This window comes from Ailuropoda melanoleuca, chromosome 6 (assembly GCF_002007445.2).
Source record: "Ailuropoda melanoleuca isolate Jingjing chromosome 6, ASM200744v2, whole genome shotgun sequence".
NCBI classification, from domain to species: domain Eukaryota; kingdom Metazoa; phylum Chordata; class Mammalia; order Carnivora; family Ursidae; genus Ailuropoda; species Ailuropoda melanoleuca.
The window spans coordinates 125,406,780-125,426,960 of record NC_048223.1 but is presented as its reverse complement, the minus strand read 5'-3'; the positions used below and the strand labels follow the sequence as shown (position 1 = coordinate 125,426,960).

The 20,181-nt window shown below is 47.5% G+C and overlaps 2 protein-coding genes across 2 annotated transcripts in view; one reads left to right on the top strand and one right to left on the bottom strand.

The window, feature by feature from the left end:
• DOCK1 (dedicator of cytokinesis 1) overlaps nt 1–20,181 on the bottom strand; it is a 468,169-nt gene that overhangs the window by 253,037 nt on the left and 194,951 nt on the right. The gene's annotated exons all lie outside the window — the stretch shown is intronic.
• Nucleotides 1–20,181, top strand: part of INSYN2A (inhibitory synaptic factor 2A) — a 49,702-nt gene that overhangs the window by 8,400 nt on the left and 21,121 nt on the right. The window contains exon 2 of the mRNA XM_002916129.4: nt 10,598–11,786. Coding sequence (XP_002916175.2) covers nt 10,603–11,786 — 1,184 coding nt within the window. The 5' untranslated portion in view covers nt 10,598–10,602. The remainder of the gene's footprint in view (nt 1–10,597; nt 11,787–20,181) is intronic.

Sequence of the window (20,181 nt, the reverse complement as noted above, 5' to 3'; positions counted from 1 at the left end):
TCTGTGCTTCAGCGATATAGCAGAAAGGAGAAGAGAATGAGGGGTACCTAGTGGTTCTTCAGCACAGATGAATTATTACATTATTACATTGATCTCCTGTCTCCACGTCTCCATCCCCAGAAATTCTGACTGACCTGGACTGGGGTGGGGACTAATCTATGCTTTCTAGAAAGCCAGGCTTGGGGGTAGATTCCTTCAGGAAGATCATGTCTTCCTGCTTCCTGTGGGAGCACAGTCTCCCTCCAGAGTCTCTTCTCCTACATAACCGGATATGCTTTGGAACAAAAAAACAAAACAAAGAAATCAAACGTGTACAAGGTTCCATTTCTTTAACACCTATGCTCCCGCCCACAGCTTCAAGAAGGCCAAAGCCTAGAGGGGTCCCTTCAGGTTTTGTAAAGATTTAAGTTTTCCTCTTGAAAAGTACTTCTAGGATTCTGATGTACGCAGAGACTCGCTTCCTGGTCATTGGTACTGCTTTCTCACTATGCTAACTTCTCTTCATGAGCCTACACAATCCGTCCCCACTGTCCTTTCATTCCCTTTCCCACGTCCCTTGTGGAAGGAAGAGGCCGTCTGATCCAAGGAGGTTTTGGAGAGATTAAAAAGTGGAAGGAGAACACAGAAATATAAACTTAAAATAGGATTATTCATTAAATGTAACACTTGCCCTTACTCTGTTGGGGGCTTCCTAGAGCAAGAAGCCATATGATGTCCTGCCTGGGAGGCCTGTCCTAGCCTGATGAGCTGCCAGGCTCCATTCTGGATAGGACAAGAAGGGGCTGCTCCAACAGCCCGTAGAGAATCCAAAAGCTGACAGCAGAGGCTCTAAGTAAGTAACAGCAAGCAGGATGTGATGCGATTTACTGCAACTAACTTTCCTGAGGACCACCCTTCCTCTCCTGTGTCTGTCCGTCTGTCTGTGTGGTTCTCACCCTCCCGTTCCCCGCCTGTTCTCTTGCTCTTCCGATTTCTCCATTCCCCTTTTCCTTTCTCTCCACGTTCATCACGAACAAGACACACTGTAGAATTCTAAGTATTGATCATATTTATTGAATACGATTTTAGATAGCATGTACTCAAGTCAAAGTAAGGAGAAATGAAAGTTATTTATTTAATTCAAATGCTCTGCGCCAAACATTTCCCTCTGAAGTAAGCAGACTCATCGGTGTGCTCCCGACCCTCCATGGGTTCCACCCCTCCACCCCACCCCGCAGGTCAATGGCTCCTTCTCTATAGCAAAAACCAGAGTCCGATTAGAAGGCCGAGATTAGCAAAGACTCCACACTTAAAAATGATTTTGTCATCCCAAGCTCTTGAAGTTTTTGAATTAAATTCTTCATGAATTTTGCCCCTACCACGTCCCACTCTCGAGCACAGAGCTGGATGATATAGGACCTGATGGACTGGTACTCCCCAGCAAGTTCTGTTTGCTACAACACAGATGTCGTAAGGGCCCCACCATACTGCATGATTAAATATAACATACAGTTGGTCCTTGAACAATGTGGGTTTGAGCTGTGCCAGTCCATTTATAGGCGAGTGTTTGGGTTTTTTCAATCCAGTACTGTAAATGTATTTTTCTCTTCCTTAGAAAATTTTCTTGATACCATTTTCTTTTCTATAGCTTACTTTATTATAAGAATACAGTATATAATATATATAACATACAAAATGTGTTAATTGACGTTAAGTGATCGGTACGGGTTCTGGTCATCAGAAGGCTATGAGTAGTTAAGTTTTGAGGGAGTTAAAAGTTATATGCACATTTTTGACCATGCGGGGTTTAGCGTCCCTAAGCCTCATGTTGTTCATGGGCCAACTGTATACACCATTTCTGAACCATATGCTCACATTTTTGTGAGTGTACGGCTCATCTCGTTCTCTTCCATAAGCACAGAAGAAAAGGTTACGGTTAATACTGTATAACACTCCAACTCAAGACAGTTATGCCAAGATTCACAAGATTAGAATCTCTGGACATGGTTTTACTTATTAACCTCAGAAAACCATATCCCTCTCCCATTCCACTCATCTAATTCCGACCCAGATTTCAGAAAACAGCCACGTTCCCCCTGATCCGAAGAGCCAGGTAACACAGAAAGAATCCTTGGAAGCCACCAATATGGTATAACCATCGTAAGCCTTCTAAAAATACCAAGGGTAAGGCCCCAGCTGTGTGGACACTGTGATGTATATCATTATATTCTTACGCCAATTATCAAGTACCAAAGCGTACTGAGTTCAGGGGAAAGGAGGTGCTTAGAGGGACCTCATCTATAATCACTTATATTTGTTTACGGAGAGAACTGACACACATCAAAGAGTGACTCATGCATTAGGCCTGCTCTTCCAAGGCCCCCAGGAGGCCCAGTGGGCTGATGCGATCCAGAGATGTGTGTCTTTCCCCAGCACCTGGTATGGTGCCGGGTCACCCCAGACACGCAGGTGCTCTCCCTCATGTCAGTGAAGGCAGCAGGAGGACTGGAGCAGACAGAGAAGGTAGGAGTAAAACTGGACTATCACAGAAGCCACCAGGGAGAAGAGGCTGGGGCCACAGTCCTAGAACAAAGACCACGGAAACTGAAGACCCAAAGCAGGGATAGAACATGCCATGTTCTAGAGACAGAGCAGGAACTTGAAGCCTGGATGATCAGGACCTGCAGGATGCGGGGCAGGGGATGTGAGAACGCCAAAGTCAGGATGGGAGCATGGGAACAGAAAGGAGGAAGCCAAGAGGTAAAGCAGTAGGAAGGAAAAACAAAAATCAGTGAGACCTAGAAGAGACTGGCTTTGAAGAATTAAACTAGAGAATGATGAATGAATCAGAGCACTGCTAGTACCCATTAGGGTGCCCTCACAATAGACAGCAAGGGACTCTCCACCACCCTAAATTGAGGCATGGGTCTTTTGACCCCCTTGCAAGCCAAGTTCAGTCCTGCATGTAATAGTGGGTGCCCTTGCTCCATTCATGGCCAAGGGGAGCATAGCAGCTATGTTTCTCAGTTGAGTACAGTCCACCTCAGGGACTTAGGTCATGGCCCATGGCCTCTTGTTAGGACTCTATACCTAGGCTCCTGGGGCAGTAATTTTTCTGCGTTTTGCTGTCCAATTCTAAATAGAAGCTGATTATAAGAAATGCTCATTTCTCCCCATCTTTCTTGGCTTAGCTACCTCTGCATTAAACTCAAGACCTTGCAAAGTCTATGGTTTGGCTAGACTAGAAAAACACAGGAGATGCACTGTAGTGAAAAATACAAGGGTGATCCGTTTTGATGGTAATAGATGGGCACTCACATAGTCTTGCCAGAAAGACAGATTGCATCTTCAACTCTAAATCATTTCAATTGCAGTGATTGGTTACCTCCACGCAGAAATTCTGCCCTGGGTGTTCCCAAATGGTATCCTGAGATTCGACTTCGAGAAACAGCAGGGAAAACATATACTCTTTTGACGTAGTTTTGTTTTGTTTTGTTTTGTTTTTGGAAAAAATCAATGTTCTAATTTTAGCTCAAGGATATATCATGAGTGAAAACATGCCGTTTAGTAAAAAACATACAGATTCGTCATAGTCAGTAAGGCACAACAATCCCAACACTCATTCCGCGATGTACATGTTTTCAGTCGAGATTCCCATGAAGTCTAAGCAAGGGAGGCTACCTCGTCCACATCCTACCAAGTCCAGCTTCCTAGCATTGGGCACCAAATTGCCAGCTGGTTGTTGCTTAACTACCTAGAACCATCCAGGCAGTAGAGTAGATGGGACATTTGCTACGATCATCTCTATGTACCTGTGAGCTACATTCAAAGCAAGAGCTCTTACATTAACATCTTGTCTAGTTTCCTGGGGAGAAGTGAGGCGCAGGGAAATTAGTTCCTTTTACTAATCTTACATATGATTTTGGTGGGTTGTTGGAACCAGTTTTTCTGGACTCTCCGTGGACATTATTAGTTAGCAAAGCTAACTGCCGCAACTAATGGTCCTTTCCTACGCGGATGTAACATCTCACTTGGAGGAGGCATTTTTCCCAGTTGATTTTCGCCAACATCATAAAATTTTGCTAATTCATTTCTACTCATTTAGATTCATTTGGACAGAGGATGAGCAAAGGTTAACATCAGTATAAGCTGAAGATCAAAGAACTAAGTAAACAGTGAAACAAATGAAGAAGGAAGTCTGGTTTGTTGAAGAGGGCCATTTTCTGGTGTCTCTAACACCTCCACGCCAAACCCCAGCATCGGTGTGGAACACGGATGGTTCCCTTCCCCTCGTTAGATGGCTGCCCACTTATTAGAGACAGGCCAGTGATTTACAGTATGTGGCTGAAGTCATCGACAATAATTTTCTGTTGGTGGCAATGTGTTTTCTGAAATCACGGACATGCATGAACGGGGGGCCCCCGCCTAGGGTGGTTTTCCTTCTTCCTCAAGCCTGCATCGAAGCTCCACGGATGCCCCTTTTCCCTACTTCTGACTGGACGCTCATCCGCTCTTAATGGCGGAGGCCTGACTGCAATCTTCCACACATCAAGGGAATGGGGCATGACTTGGCCGCCTTTCCTCCGACTCCGCAGTGCTATGGAACGGCCTCCCTCAGTGCTCAGTCGCCGAGGGGGTGTGTTTTCATTCCGTTACCCCATTCCAGTCCTCTTGAATCAGTGACCTTTGAAGAAGTGAACAAATGTCTGGAAAAATATCATTTCAGTGTATTAAAGGAAATTAAACGAGATAATGAATCTAACTAAGGCACAGTCCAAAATCTATAGCAGTTCGCTTTGCCCTGAGGAAGGGAGGACCTTCCATTTTGGAAGAATCAATCGCCGCCTATAAAATAGGCCTTAAAGTTAACTATTTCACAACACAGATGAGTTCATTTAATGGGTGAGATGCTGTCTTCCTTTCCTTTCCCTCCAGGAAGCTGAGTGTTAAAAAGAAGGGTAGGTCCGTTGTCCCCGATCCCCCGTCCTGACTAGCCTAATGCTCAGGCATTCCCTCAGCATATGGAATAAAATGCTGACCCAATTAATCTTGAATTCCAGCCAACATCTGCGACTCCAAGGTGTCTCAACAGCGGGGAAGCCACTAGAAAAACCAATAATATCATACAGTCCCCTTCCAGACTCTTCAGATCGCTTGCCTAGCTCTTTTGCTCTCTCCCCTGACTGATGGGACACTAGGGGGTGTCTGGGCAAGACCAGCACACTCACCGGCCCCCACGGCCAGTCAGCTGCACCGTGCCCCACATCTCACCGCACGGGGCCAAACCGGAAACCTCTCAGTCGTGCGGACACTGTAAGAATGGAGCTCATCCAGTGGAGAGCATCCTGTCAGCTGTGGAGATCCCACTTTACTTCAGAAAATAAATGCAGATGACACGTCAAATCCATTTTATTTCTAACTAAAACAGATGGCAGATCTCCTCCCAGCAGTGAGTTTGCTCATGTATTGACATATCTTCGACTAAATACTCCTTCTCCTAAGCTGTCTGTGCACACGTACGTACACGTGTGTACATGCACTCTGCATATGTACTACACACGCAAACACCGTCAATCCTCTGAAATTCATTTTCTTTCTTTATTCAAAGCATCCTCAAAACAATAAAAGATGACCTTTGGGAGACTGCATGTACCCAAATCTAATCACTTCTGGGTTTTTCTTCTTCTGATCCAAGTGTTTATACTGTCTAGCGGCCTGATCCTGTCATCCTGCGTTAAGGTGTGGCCTGACAATGTCCTGTGGTTTTTTAACTGGCGAACCTTAATATTGCAGCTCCCCCAACAAAACCCAGAAAACAGAAGGGAAGATAAATCCAACAAAAACCGGAAAACAGAAGGGAAAACAAATCCCCCAAAATGCACTATCTTAATACCACAATGATGACCATGTTGGTTCATTTTCTTCCAGTACAATTTGGGAGACTGCTTTCTTTCACGTAACATGATTTCATAAGTGTTTTTCTATGATACTAAATAATCTTTATAATTATCATTTTAATGGCCGCTCTAAGTGGATGTACACCACCATTTACTTAACCGTTTACCTATTGTTAGGCATTTAGTTGCTTCTATTTTTCACTCCTTTAAGCTGGAATGAACATTTTTATAGAAGCTATTAATTTAAAGCAGCACACAGAGAGGACTCTCCATCACTAATCTAAAAATACAGGGTTTATATATTTACAACTCACATTTGATTATGCACTTTAATTGGAGGGTAATTAAGACATTTGCATTCCGAACAGCTCCTCGCCACCAGCTCTCCCCGAGCCAGACGGGCTCAACCGTGACTCGCCAGATTCACCTCAAGACGGCACAGTCCGATGAATTCCAAAACACAATTTTCTTATGAAAAATAAACTTTATGAACTCCCGCTGCTTTGGAGCCAAGAGATTAACTCCAAGAATCAGAGCCCATGGTCCTTGGAGGTGACACCGCCAAGGTGAGCCCTCACCGAAAATGCCACTGTGTCTTCCTGAGGAGTCCAGCACTCCCGACAGCCCTCACTGAGTCTGTGCCCAGGGCCAGGTGTGTTCCTGGGACCTACCTGGAGGTGCTCTGCACAACCTGCACCCAGATACCTCGTGACAAACAGGCCAAGGAAATTGCTCAGACAGGTTCCAGCTGTTGGATGCTTTCTGCAGTTCATTGCAGGGCACTGCCTTCGAGCTACACTTTCCTGGGGCAGGGCAAGGGTTCAGTGCCTGGGATTTAGAGGGATGCAGGGAGTGGCCCTCGAGCTACATGACTCCCAGCAAATTACAAAAAAAAAAAAAAAAAAGTCTGGAGCCTCAATTTCTCGATCTGCAGCTTGAGGCTGGCCAAGAGTGCCTCCCCTGTGAGGCTGTCCTGAGGGTCAAGGATGAAATCCAAGTGCAGTGCAGAAGATGCTGGCATTTGGTGAGGAACAGAACTACGTATGGACTGCACATTGATATCACACTGTAGCATATGCACACTCATTTGCTGAATGAATGTGTGAAGGGATGACAGATGAATGAAGTGTGCCAGAAGGTTGAACTTGGGGGATGTCTTCTGTTAGAACACCCGATTTCCTTTCATGACAAAACGATTTTCTTAATAATCACTACCAGCACCCCCACCCCAATAAACAGTAAGTGAACACCCTGGGAAGGTATAACCATTTAATATGAAAGTAATTCTTGTTTTTTTTTAAAGATTTTATTTTTATTTATTCAACAGAGATAGAGACAGCCAGCGAGAGAGGGAACACAGGCAGGGGGAGTGGGAGATGAAGAAGCAGGCTCATAGCAGAGGAGCCTGATGTGGGACTCGATCCCACAACGCCGGGATCACGCCCTGAGCCTAAGGCAGACGCTTAACTGCTATGCCACCCAGGCACCCCATATGAAAGTAATTCTTAACATCCAGGAAAATTCCATTCTAAAGCTTTAGAAAATGCCACCCAGCCATCAAAAGAAGCACAGATCTCCATCTGAAGTCCAAATAAGTCAACTACAAGAAACCTTCGACGTCTTTCTTATCAGTGGGATGAGGACAATTCAATTTCTATTACTTGAAAAACGAATTCACCAACAGACTACCCTGAGAAAAAAAATCCTCTAAGTATCACCATCATTTTTACTAATAAGAAAATGATTTTTATATACTTAGCAACTCCCTGTAAAACAGAGAAGAGCTTAGAATTGCTTTATTATTATTATTTTGCCACTGGCAATTAATTTTTCTGATTTGTTTTATTAGTTCGATGGTTGGGTCCAAGATCCAGAATATCTTTCCAAACCAGCAGACTGATGTAAGAAAATTATTTCAGTGCAGTTCCTGGCAAATCGCGATGATGAATAGCATGGTAGGACAAACTTATTCAGACACACATTTTTCAGGAGTGGCAGGGAAAAGGCTGAAAAATTACTAGTAAATTGCTCTTTGTAAAAATGCTCTCCCTTTCAAGTTTTCCCTGGTAGGAAGGTCTTCTGCAGAATGATGGCACAATATAGTCTGACACAGCTGGACAACAAAGGCAGTTCAAGAATGACTATGAGATAGGAGCGCTAAGATTTAATTTTCTCATTATACCCCCACCGCCCCCATACCCTCCCCACACCACGTCCTTTTGTGTGCATCATTTTAACTTGTTGGGGTAAGTGTCTGTAAAAGATATATATTATCTCTCCTTAGCAGGCGTGCTCCACACCCCACCCACTATCCAGAATCTAGTCCTCCCAACACGGAGCCAGGAGATGATACAGCTCTGGTCTGTTCCTTTCCTTTCCTGGTCTCTCCACAACTGCCCGGTGTTTCCAGTTTCAAATTACAAAGGCCTCCAGCTATCCTCAGCATCCAGGAAAGCTCTAAAAGCCAAAATAGGCTTATTCTCTGTCTTCTCCAGACTACCTAAGAGCGTGACCATTTGGGGTAATTCTTTTGTCAGAGGACACACAGAGCAGCAGCGGCATGAGGATGTGGCTCCCTCCTGGCTCAGCAGAGAGCTGGGGCGTTCCCAGATCAGCCCCTCAGGAAAGGCACCTTCCAGACCACCCATGCCCCCGGGTGCCCGGACAATGCCATCTGTTCCTGGTCATTCACTCTGCTCTCCCAGGCCTTCCCTTTCAGGGACACACTCCAGCCACCCAAGATGAAAGGTCCAGAGCGGTGGTCCTTACCCAGGGATGGCTGTGCCCCTCCCTCAACCCCCATGGCCATTTGGCAATGTCTGGAGGCATTTCTAGCGGGCACACTGGGAGGGTGCTCCTTAGTCTAGTGGGTAGAGGCTGGGATGCGGCTGAACATTTCTACATGCACAGGAGAGCAGAGCGGATTGCTGTCCTCCAACAAGGTTGCCAGTTCATCACCATGGCATAAGTGATGAAAAAATGAAGTTCTCTCTAAGTCTTTTGTTCAGGATCTCTACTGGAGACCTGCAAAGTGCCAGCGCCATGCTGGCCTGTGATGCAGAGGCCAGTTGAACGGAATCTCCCGACTGCAGGGAGGGGAAGTTCTAGAACACACTCTCACATGGGGGCTCTGGGCTTCTCCCCACTTTTTTCCTTCACCGACGATCATGCCCACTGGCCTACAATCCTAACCCAGTGAGAACTAAGGATATGGGGAGGTGTCCTGCATGTTTGTTGGACAGCTGACACTAGGAGAAACAGCATGAACTCAGGCATCAGGGAGGTCAGGATCCTGCTCCTTATTGTATGTCCTACTTGCTGTGTGATGTTAACAAGTGACATAACCTCTCTGAACCCCACGTTGCTCCTTCAGATGGGCTGCAGGGCACTGAAGGTATTAGGTATCATCTTCACACATTAGTGGAGCTCCCGGTAGCCCACATACTCACTGACTTCTGGACTGGCTACCACCAGTCACCCAGTTCCTTGTGACATTTCCAGAGAAGCGCTGTTGGAGGTTTCTGTTCTAGTTCCATGGGCTCCTCCTACGACAGCCCGAAGGGTCTGTTTCTGTTCAGCTAGCTCATGCCTGCGACCTGGCCTTGGACACCGGGCTCCAACGCCAGGCCCCTGCACACCCCAGTCCCTCCCATCTGACTGTTTTCTTCTCAAACACTAACTCACAAGCAACATAACTATATTTTCTTCCTTTAAGTTCAGCCCACAAGAAAATTCTTCCACGTGCAATGAGCAGCTGTGAATCTGCCTGATAAAGTGAAGGCATTCACCCCACTGGTATTCCCCAGAGGGATCATCGGCCACCTGCACCTTTTCAGATGCATTTAATAATTCAGCCCAAGATGAATTTGCGTGATTAACATAAAGCCTTGTGATTTTATTTTCTTTCAGGATTTAAATACTGAAACAACCACCATTGTTTTCATTTTCAGAGGTTGTGATCAAAACACAAAACTTGATTCTAGAATGAATAATTTCTTTAAAAAAAAAGTATTTTCAAATACCACTCTCCATAGAATGCAAAGAAAAGAGTTGTAGATGCAGGGAAACCCACGTTCTCTCCAGGGATGGTGTTAACCCATTAGAAGCAAGCCACACCACAAAGATTAATCCTTTCTGGTCCTCCCATCGAGCAGTATGCCCCACCGTCCCATGGCATCCATAATGGCTAAGAAAAATAGATTTATTTCAGTCCCTCACGTAGGGCTCTCCATAGTTATCTGATCGGGACCTAGAATCTCCAATAAGAAAACAGCAATTCTCTTGGATTCCAATAATAGATTAATCACCTTATCCTCAAAAACTAGTAAAAACCCAAACCGAATAAGATGCGTGTAGAAAACCATCTGCCTATGAAGTGTATGTGAAATGATAATTTGCAAAACGGAAGAGGCAGCATCGTTGGGCTTCTTGATGACTATAGTAAAACAGGTTTGTCTAATGGGGAAACATGCATTACTATCAAAAGAAACGAGTGTATCCCACATGGAAAAGCAAGCAGGCTTTAATATCTGAGAAGCATTTCAAGCTGTGCCTGCCAGCAATTCTACGCCTGTCTAATTTTCCTTAACATAAAGGCCAACCTCACCTGTTTAAAAATAATTAGGAAGCAGGCAGTAGTAACATTCGAAGTTTGTGCTGCCTGTGTGTTCGCATGTGTGTTTCTATTGCACTGACACCTGTGTTGATGTTTCTGAACACAGGAATCATGGTCAGTAAGGAAAGCGGCAAATGCGTACTCACGACATCAGAGAGTGAGGTGGAGCCTGCCGCCTGCCTGGCCCTGGAGATGAAGTATGCCCTGGATCCCAACCGGCAGATTAAAAAACGGAATAAAGCCCTACAGGTGCGGTTTAAGGATATCTGTGAGGCGCAGAATGAGCAGAGGGACACGCAGCTCTCGGCGGGACAGTCAGGGGAGAAGCGGGAGGCCAAGCCCGTGTCCTACAGGGCAGCCTACCGCAAATACATGACCGTGCCCGCTCGGAGGTCCATCCCCAATGTCACCAAGAGCACAGGCGTGCAGACCTCACCAGACCTGAAAAAGTGTTACCAGACCTTCCCTCTGGACCGCAAAAAAGGGAATCTCAAAAGCATCCCCGCTGCGGATGCCTTTAAAAGTCAAAACAATGGGTTTGCAACAGATGCGGAGAAGCACGAGGAAGGACCAGGAGAGGAGGCCCGGCCGTGGGGTGCTGGCCGGGTGCATAAGACGGCAGCCTTGGTTTTCCACTCCAACGAACACATGAACGCACTGGACCAGCCTGCCGGGGTCAACTGTGCAGAGCCATGCAAAAACCCCGATGTGCACAGCTGCCGAGATGAGCCTCTCCAAAACTCTGCCCGGCCTCCCTCCCAGGAGCCTGATTACCAGCTGCACGGGAAAGCAAAGCATGACAGGGCGACACCGGACACCGAGGAAGCCACTCTGTCGGCCCACGGGACCGTGTTTAAAACCGAGGTGGCCACCGTTTATGCACCTGCCCCCAGCGCACCGGCCCCCGAGGCTGCCTTGTCAAACTCTGCCGGCACAAGTGAGTGGCCCCTGTGCCTGGCGGCCGACCAGGAGCGGAGGGGGGCCTCGCGTCTCAATGGGCTCCAGGGCCCCCAGGGCCCCGCGGCGGCCTGCTCACCCCCGATGCAGTGCCTGTCCCCCGAATGTAGCGAGCAGCCCCCGCAGACTCAAGCCCCGCCGGGGGAGGAGAGCCAGCCTTGCCCCACGGCCACCGCTGTGGGTGAAGAATGCCGACAAATCGTGCCTCACACGGAAGTCGTCGATCTGAAAGCACAGCTGCAGGTGATGGAGGACCTGATCAGTTCCAGCCAAGAAACCATCAAAGTGCTCTTGGGGGTCATTCAGGAGTTGGAGAAAGGAGAGGCCCATCGGGAAGGGTATGTATGCCCACGTTTCTCATGAAGCTGTGCGGGCTCACCACCCCCAGGGTCCCTCCGTAGCCTCCAGTGCCCAGATCCGTAGCGAGACTAATGCCAGCATTTCTGTGAACAGGTGACAGTCTGAGGGCAGCGAGAGTTCAGAGGGGTCCCAGGTTACTTTATGAGGCTAGGCTTCATTGCAAACTCGCCTTACAGATTCACTTGATGGTTGGCATTCATCTGCCTGGCCTGGAATTCAAATCCTGTATCTCTATTTTGAACGCATGAATTGATGGGTCTTAACTCTGTATGTCCTAGGACGAAAGGTTTACGATATGGATGAAGTATCATAGGTACGCCAGCCCAAAAAATCTAAGTAAGAAACTACTCACCTCTTAGGAATCACATTGCAGAAGAGAAAAAGAACAGAACTGAAATGGCATTCTGCAAAGCAGATGCTGCCTTGGTTATATTAAATCATTAGAATAACATTGATATTCAGGACGGTACAGGGTTCCACACAATAGCGGATATGTTTCTCTGTCCTGCTGTGGAGCTCCTAGAAGCAATGCCTACCCTCAGGCAAGCCCTCTCCGTGTGTGATTGGGAGACAGTGTCTTTCCTCCTGAGTGTCTTAGTGTGGAGCAGGCCTACAGAGGAAATCATACCCAGTCGGTAGCCAAAACCGTCCAGCTTTGATAACAGATTATTAAACTTTGTTTCCCATCTTTTGAACTTGAAATTGTGCAGCAGCAAATTTAAAAGCAAATGACCTAACGGTACGATGCTAGCCTTGAGCCCCTCAGCTAGGAAGGCTCGTGTGGGCCTGGCAGAGTGCTTTGCTGAAACAAGAGTGCCAGCAATGCTCCAGTGCCAAGCTTCTCAAAACAGTGCCCACGGCTTATTGGCCTTCGTCTTGACTGCCAGGTTTTCTGTTTCCCATTTCCCCTTGACACTGTCTGGATTCCCTGCAGCCCCTGATCTGGAGGTGGGATCTGAGGGAGTGCCCTGCTGCCTCGTGGGGTTAGATCCCCCTCCCCGGGGACCCTACCCCTGGTGAAGTGAGCTAGCAGCCAGTATGAAGGGAGGCCAAGTAATGCATCGTCAGGGTAGCAAACCACTGGTAAACAGTCTCCTCAAGAGGATTTCTGTGGTTCAGTTATACGGGGTTTGCGTACTGCAGACTAGGGGGGGAAGAGTCTCTACTGTGCGAGGAAGCAGGTAAGGCTCAGGCCCTGGCTCTGGAGGCAAGATGCCTGGTGCAGGTTCTGGACCTGGTTTCTGGCGTCTCTAGCGCAGTGCAGGCGGCCCATCTACAAGAGGAGTTGATCCCCAATAAATCCACCCCCCCAAACAGAGTACTGTTTCCAGTCCATGGCATTCAGCTATTGGCCAATCATAAACTAATCTATGTGGAGATCAGTGGTAACCTAACATTACAGAACGCTTTCAAAAGGCCTCTTTCAGTCTCGGGTGTACATTTCCACTTTCGTCCCATCTCAGTCATTTAGACTTGAATACACACGCATCCCAAAGCAACACACTCGGGTGGGTATACAAGCAACTGGTCCATCAGGAGACCACATTCCCACAAAAGAATTAAAAGCCCAAATAGAGACCCGATCACGGACTTCAGTACAGCTTGTAGTGACCGAAATCACACAGCAAAGTAGGAAGATACCAACATTACTCACTGAGGGAAAAAAAAAGTCACCAAATGGTATAAAGCCAAATGTATATGCTAAATAAATGTGTATGCTCACCAGGGTAGGTGCCGAACTAAAACCCTGCCAAGGCTGAACACCCACGAACACCCCAGGAAAGGAGAACCACGTTGAGCTGCAGGCTCCTTACACTATTCAAACAAGCGTAGAGATTTGTTTTAAATGGGATCCTCTGAGTTCTCTGCAACCTGGCCAGGCGACATGGTGCTTCTGCACTTACCGAGACACCTTTAGGTGGGCATTCTGACTCCGAAGACGTGGGGCAAGGGCTACACCCCTCTGTACCCCATTGCTTCACCTGTTAAGTTGGAGATCATCACTCATCCTATAGATGGAGGGAGAGGATGATGTGGGGTGACCCTCTACTGAAGTCACCCCAGTGCCAGGTGCATCAGAACAGGCTGAGTTCTACAGTGGCATGGGTATTGCTTGGTCTGGCTGGTCAAAGATGCTGGGGTCTGGGGAACACTTAGCAGCCCCACATCTGAGTCCAGTGTGATGAATGTACCCTCCACACTCCCAGCACGCAGGCTGCCATCTGTATTCTTCCTACAAGGCCTGAGCTGCCCTGTTCCAGGGCAGTACCCACCCGCCACAAGTGGCTACTGAAATTCAAGTTCAGATTAATTACAATAGTGAATTCAGTTCTTCAGTTGTATGAGCAACATCTCAGGTGCCCCAGAGCCATATGTGATGATGGGTCACTGCATAGGACGCAGAGCATTGCCATCATCACAAGAAGTCCTTCAGCCCTGTCTCCCCCAAACGGGATACAGTGCCTGCCTCCTAACCATGTGGGGACTGAGCAACACAGATCAAGGCAAAGGGTGAGCTGACTTTAAAATCAATCCCTAGTTCAGCTGCTGCCTGCATAGGACAAGCTCGCTGCAGAATGGCAGTTCCATATCCCACATCTGTTCTAGAGCCTTCCTTCCCACCTCTGTCTCTGAGCACTCTGGACTCAGATCACAGTGAGTCAAGTGGTTTCAAATTCCAAGGCCACCCTAAGGTGACCCCTCTTGCCAATACCCGAGGTCACTGAGGTGGCCAAAACGCTCATTTCCACCACACTTTTCTATGTCAGGATGTGAGGGGACAGCAGCCTCGCAGGTGCACAGAGAAGGAGCAAGCTCCTTCTCCAACCCTCTCCTGGGTGTGTGAGGCCAGCACAGAGTGGAGGGTGGAAGACAGGTGTGCTGCTGCATCTTTAACAACTGGTTTGGGCGGGCAGGGGGGATAGCATTTGCTGATTTCCATGGTATAAATACTGCTACCATGGCCAATTTCAACCAGCTCACTAAATCCTGAAACTTCACCATTCTGCTCCTCCGAGCACCAGACTGTGCCCCTGACGGGCCTGCCCCCAGACAGTCACTCTACAGGAGGAATCTGCAGGACTTACTTTATGAATCCCACCTAAGCCAGGGAATAGCTGTTTTCCTAGCATCTCATGGCAAAAAACAAAACAAAACCAACCAACCCAGGAAAGCTCACTCTACTTTCCACAGATTATCATATAGTCATTATGTGACATGACAGAGAACTTCATGACCAAGTTACAAAGATCAGTAGAGTTTTCCTAGAAAATTCTAGAGTTTAAAAAGTCATCAACAGTAGAGAATTACACAACAGAAGCTGGGTAAAATCAATTTCTCTCCCCTCCTCTACCCTCAATTAAGCATGGAGAGCCTACTATATAAAGAATTTGCCTGCACTGGGAGGGGACCCAGTGAGGACAGGGATCTTATGGGCATGTGGAGCCCCTGACTTTAAATCCCAGGGACAGATCCTACCTCTTGTACACCCCCATCGCACAGTGAGGCCATGGGCTTGCTCTGGTGTAGGATGCTAGGACAGAGCCAGGGAAGGGCAGTACTCTTTGAACTTGGCTAGGGTCCATGGGCCAACTTACGTTTCTTGAAATACACTGAACGTATAACCTTTTTTGTAGGACTTTCTTTCACTAGTGAGTTTGTGCAAACTGCATATTGAGTCTGTCAGCTGAGCCTGTTGAAGTTGTTCCTCTGTGCATGGGAATTCCTGGGTCACCAACCCCAACCACATTCAGGAGCCTCCAAATTATTTTTCATGCGAATTCATTCATCTCATTTGCTTATGCCAGTTTCCAAAAGCCCTCGGCAGAGTGTTTTCAGCATAGGGAAGTTACTGAATCTCAGGGAGCTCCAATTTCATCTTGTACGAAGCAAGGCTACTAGAAGCTTAAAGACGATGTCTACAAAGCTAGTCGCAGAAAGTGACACACAGCAGGCACCGAGGAAAGGCCACGTCCTAATATGAGCATTTCAGAGGATCCATTCCATGAGGAGGTAGCTGTGCAAAAAGTATTCAAAATCATGCCTTTTCGTCCCTTGTAAAACATTCGAGCAGCTCACTAACATCGCTTGCTCTATGCAGTGAGGGCAGCATTTGGTCACTGTGCTGGTATGAATGCCAGGAATTAACCTGCTTATTTCAGAGCTCTCAGTATTATTCTTGTCTCTTCCCAGGAAGTTCAGGGTCATACAGGCTGCCTCAATAGGCCACTAATGTAGTCGTTGAAGGCTGAGAACCAAGCAAACAGGGCACTGAATTTAAAAACCCAGGTACTTCCTGTAACAGCCATTAACTCCCCAGAGCAGCCAGGAGCTGCTGGCCAGGAGACCCTTTGACCCATGGGCTGCAGGTCCGAAGTGCTCCTGGCGTGCACGGACCAGCAACTGTGATGAGCACTCCATGGGGAGACGATTATTTACTTCTAAGACTGCACCCCAACACTCTGAGTGTCTTCATGGGTTTGGTGGTCGGTGACAGCCTTATGAGATGGCTATTCAAAGAAGACCCGAAAACCACATGAGACATTTTAGTCCAGCTATCATGCATGAGGGCAGATCTGCTGTTGCCCAGAGTCATGTAGGCTCCTTCACTGGTCACATCTCTCCCGGCGTCAGCTGGGTGTTACCTGCAGGCTTGGGTGTTGGGGGAGGCAGGGAGAGAGCAGAACCCAGGCCATTCCAGGCCGTCAAATGTGACGGATAGGCAGAGATGAAATCTGGAAGCCCGGAGGCTTTGCAGCTGTACTGAGTCAGAGCAAATGTGAGACCATCACTTAAAGAAGCCAAACCTAAACAACAAAACAGCCCAAAGACTCCAGGAGCTTGCAGGGAGAGCTGTAAACCCAGGGACCCAGTCTCCCGTCCATCCCTGCTATCACTCCTGGGGTCCTGTCCAGCCACTTCAGCCTCACCGAGAAAGAGTATTTCTCTGTGACGTGAGGTCCAGGGCACACGGGGATAGCAAGGACAAATAAGCCAAGGGAATCCCCCCACCCCCGCCCAGAGATCTGGGCCCTTTGAGGGCAGTGCTCACACTGGCTTTGAAGACAAAGGAGGTAGGAATAAAGACCTGAGGGCAGCAACAAGTTAATGCAAACCCAGCATGTGGAAACCCTGTGTTGTTAGCTGAGCTTTGCTTTTCTTTTAATCACTAAAACAAGGGGGCCGGCCACACAGCGGGTGAAGGTATGTGCAGATACTCACATCTACAGGGGGAAAAAAAAATTCAGGCTTTCAGAATCTGTGGTTATTTGAAGACCTTAGTGTCACCTTTTGATCTGGCAGATGTTGGCATGCTTTTCCTATAAAGGGCCAGATAGTAAATATTTTCGGATTTGAAGGCCACAGCGTCTCTGTTCAAACGACTGAGCTCTGCCACGGTCTCATGAAAGCAGCCATAGACAGTATGTATACAAATAACAATGGCTGTGTTCCCATGAAACCACGCACAGAAACAGCCAGGAGCCAGGTCTGGGCCACAGGAAGAGTGTGCCAACTTGTACTGCATGTTCTGGTAAAGGTGGGGTTTACTCAACTGAAAACCAGGTCAGAAGATGGGTGCGGGACGACCCCGGGTGCGTGACTGCCAGACAGACAGGCGTACCATTCACACACTTGTTCAGAAGGCCTCTACCAAGAGTCTTCTGTGTGTTGAGCCCTGTGCCAGGCAAGGAGGGGATACAAGTCAGATGAGCTCAGGCCCCCCTCTGAAGCGTCCCCAGGTCATTGAGGGTCCGTTTGTTCAAGCCTGCACCTGACTGTTCATCCTCAGCCCATACGACCCTCAGGATTCTGCCTGCGAACTCCCTGTGCGTTATTCACGTCCATGTCACTTGTACGTAGAATACATACATGACAGCATTTCTTTAAAACGTGAAAAAGATCTCACTCTCCCACGAGTAGGAAGAAGAGGTCATCACAGCACATAATTGTGCACTGTGACTTGCTGTCTCCTAGATACTGAGGCTACACGGACAAAAATGATACACTTGCTTTATCTTATGTCCCTGTAGTGACAAATCACTCAGAATCAGGCACTCTTCAGATGGACCTGTCAGGGAAGGAGAAATCTCTCCGAATGTTCCTTAATTATCCATGCCCAAACAGAATAAAAACTGCATCACAATTACAGAGGAAGCATAAGGGGACAATTGGAGTCACAGAGCAGAAAGACCCAACATGGAAGTCCTTGCACTGCTGGGGCGGGAGCCAGGGCACGAACGCGGGAATCACCAAGCTCTCCGTGTGAGATTCTGACGAGCAACTTCCCAGAGCCACCCCTCCAAGAGCTGAGGGAAAAGCTGGGCACAGTAAGGCAGTCTCATCTCAGTGTGACCAGGCACCCTCTGGAGGACTGCTTGGCTTGTTCTGGCCAAAACCCACCCACTGATTGAGATGGAAGTCTTCCACCTGGTTAGCTGGAAGGGCCTCATTTCGAAGAGGGGAGGTGGGTGGCGTTAGTGGTTCTGTAAACAACCCTTGTGGGTCTCCTCTGGAATGAATGCCGTGTGCTGCCTTCCTAGGCGTCTGGCACGATGCATCACAGAAACACAGGGCACTGTGAGCAGCGAAGGGAAAGCAGCACCCAGCATCAACATTGGGAGCGAAAAGGTCCTCCTCCCCTGCCAGATGCACTCCTGCCCCTGTGCTCCCAGTCTGAACAGGATGAAAATGTCAGCACTTCATTTTCTAATCTTCTTGATAAATCAGTTTCGGTGTCTCTGCACATTTGTCGTCACCCAAACATTCCAGCCAGCCAACTGAGGTCTGCCTTCCGCTCACTTCGTGTTTCCATTTTCTGGGAATGAGATCCAGGAGGGGAGCCGAGTGGAACGACCGGGGCTCTGCAGTCAGCCAGTCCTGAGCTGGCAACTTTGCTCTGCCCCTCTCTCCCCTAGCTGTGCTTAGGCACGGTCAGTAACCTCTCTGAACTTCAGCTTGTTACTCTATAAAAATAGAGCTAAGAATACCTGCCTCTTGGGCTTCTCAAATACAGAGGACAAGGCTCTCAGTCCAGGGCTGTGTTTGCACTCAGTACAAGTTACCTCCTTCCAAGTTACTTTGTTACTGACAAGCAGCCTTCCAGATTCTCAAGTGGGGGAGGTAAAGCAAGGGCCGAGCCTAAACACTTTCAAGCCAGATTTTCCTGCTTTATGATATAGGCTGGTTTCTTTCCAAAGGTTAGGAGGGAGGGAGGATTACAAAGAGAGACATCAGCTCTGTATTCATTTTCAGAAACCATGCACAGGCCAAGAGGGTCTGGCGTCATGGAAAAGGCAGGGTGTGGAGTCAGGAAACACGGGTTAGTCCTCGCTCATCCTGGCCGAGCCTCTCCCAGCTACCTGTTCCCCTATGAAAGAAGAACCTTCCAGATGAGACAAGGGACCTCACGGCTCCTTCCTGCTCTAAGAACAAATCCTCCAGAGAGGCCTAACNACGGGTTAGTCCTCGCTCATCCTGGCCGAGCCTCTCCCAGCTACCTGTTCCCCTATGAAAGAAGGACCTTCCAGATGAGACAAGGGACCTCACGGCTCCTTCCTGCTCTAAGAACAAATCCTCCAGAGAGGCCTAACAACATCATCATTTCAGCCACTACCTTATATAAAAGTTTACAGAGAGAGAGAGAGAGAGAGAAACAGAGAATAAAGCAACAGAGCCCTCTCTGCGGACGTCCTTCAGTAAATGCGTCCAGGGATCCTATCGTATTTTCTTGTCTACTGACACTTTACTTCTTATCTCTTCACCTGCTATACATGCTCGAATTGGCTTCTGTCCTTTTTGGCTGCCATCCTTTGAAGAGATTTCAGAAACACCTTTCTGTTTTCTTTTTCTGTTGCAACTAATGGCTTTTATAGATTTGTGATCAAATATTCAAGAGTAAAATCTCAAGTATAAGTTATGTTTTATGATTTTGCGATGGAAGCACAGATCATGTATTATCCAGCATTCTCTTCACTTAATGCACAGGGCTGTGGTAAGTCTTTTCTACAGCTTATATTTATAGAACTTTGTAAACACTTTTTTTTTAAGTTCTTGAAAAATAATAAGGCTTTCCATCCTTAATATGAAAAATGAAGCAAATATATTTGTAAGAATATAAAACACATTCTAAATTCTTGCTTTGGGCTTCATGTAGGTATCACACATACTTGAAAATGTAATTTAAATAATCTTCCTGTGCAGAATGCCAAAATAGATTTCAAATACCTCCCCGGCCTTTTAAGTTGGTAGGTGAATAAATGCCTCACCACAGAGTTACTAGGCAATCCAGGCACCCCATTTGCAGATAAAATGAGCAATTCAAGGCATGACATGAACATTTATGGATTTGTGTCCCAGAATTCAGGTTTTTTTTTT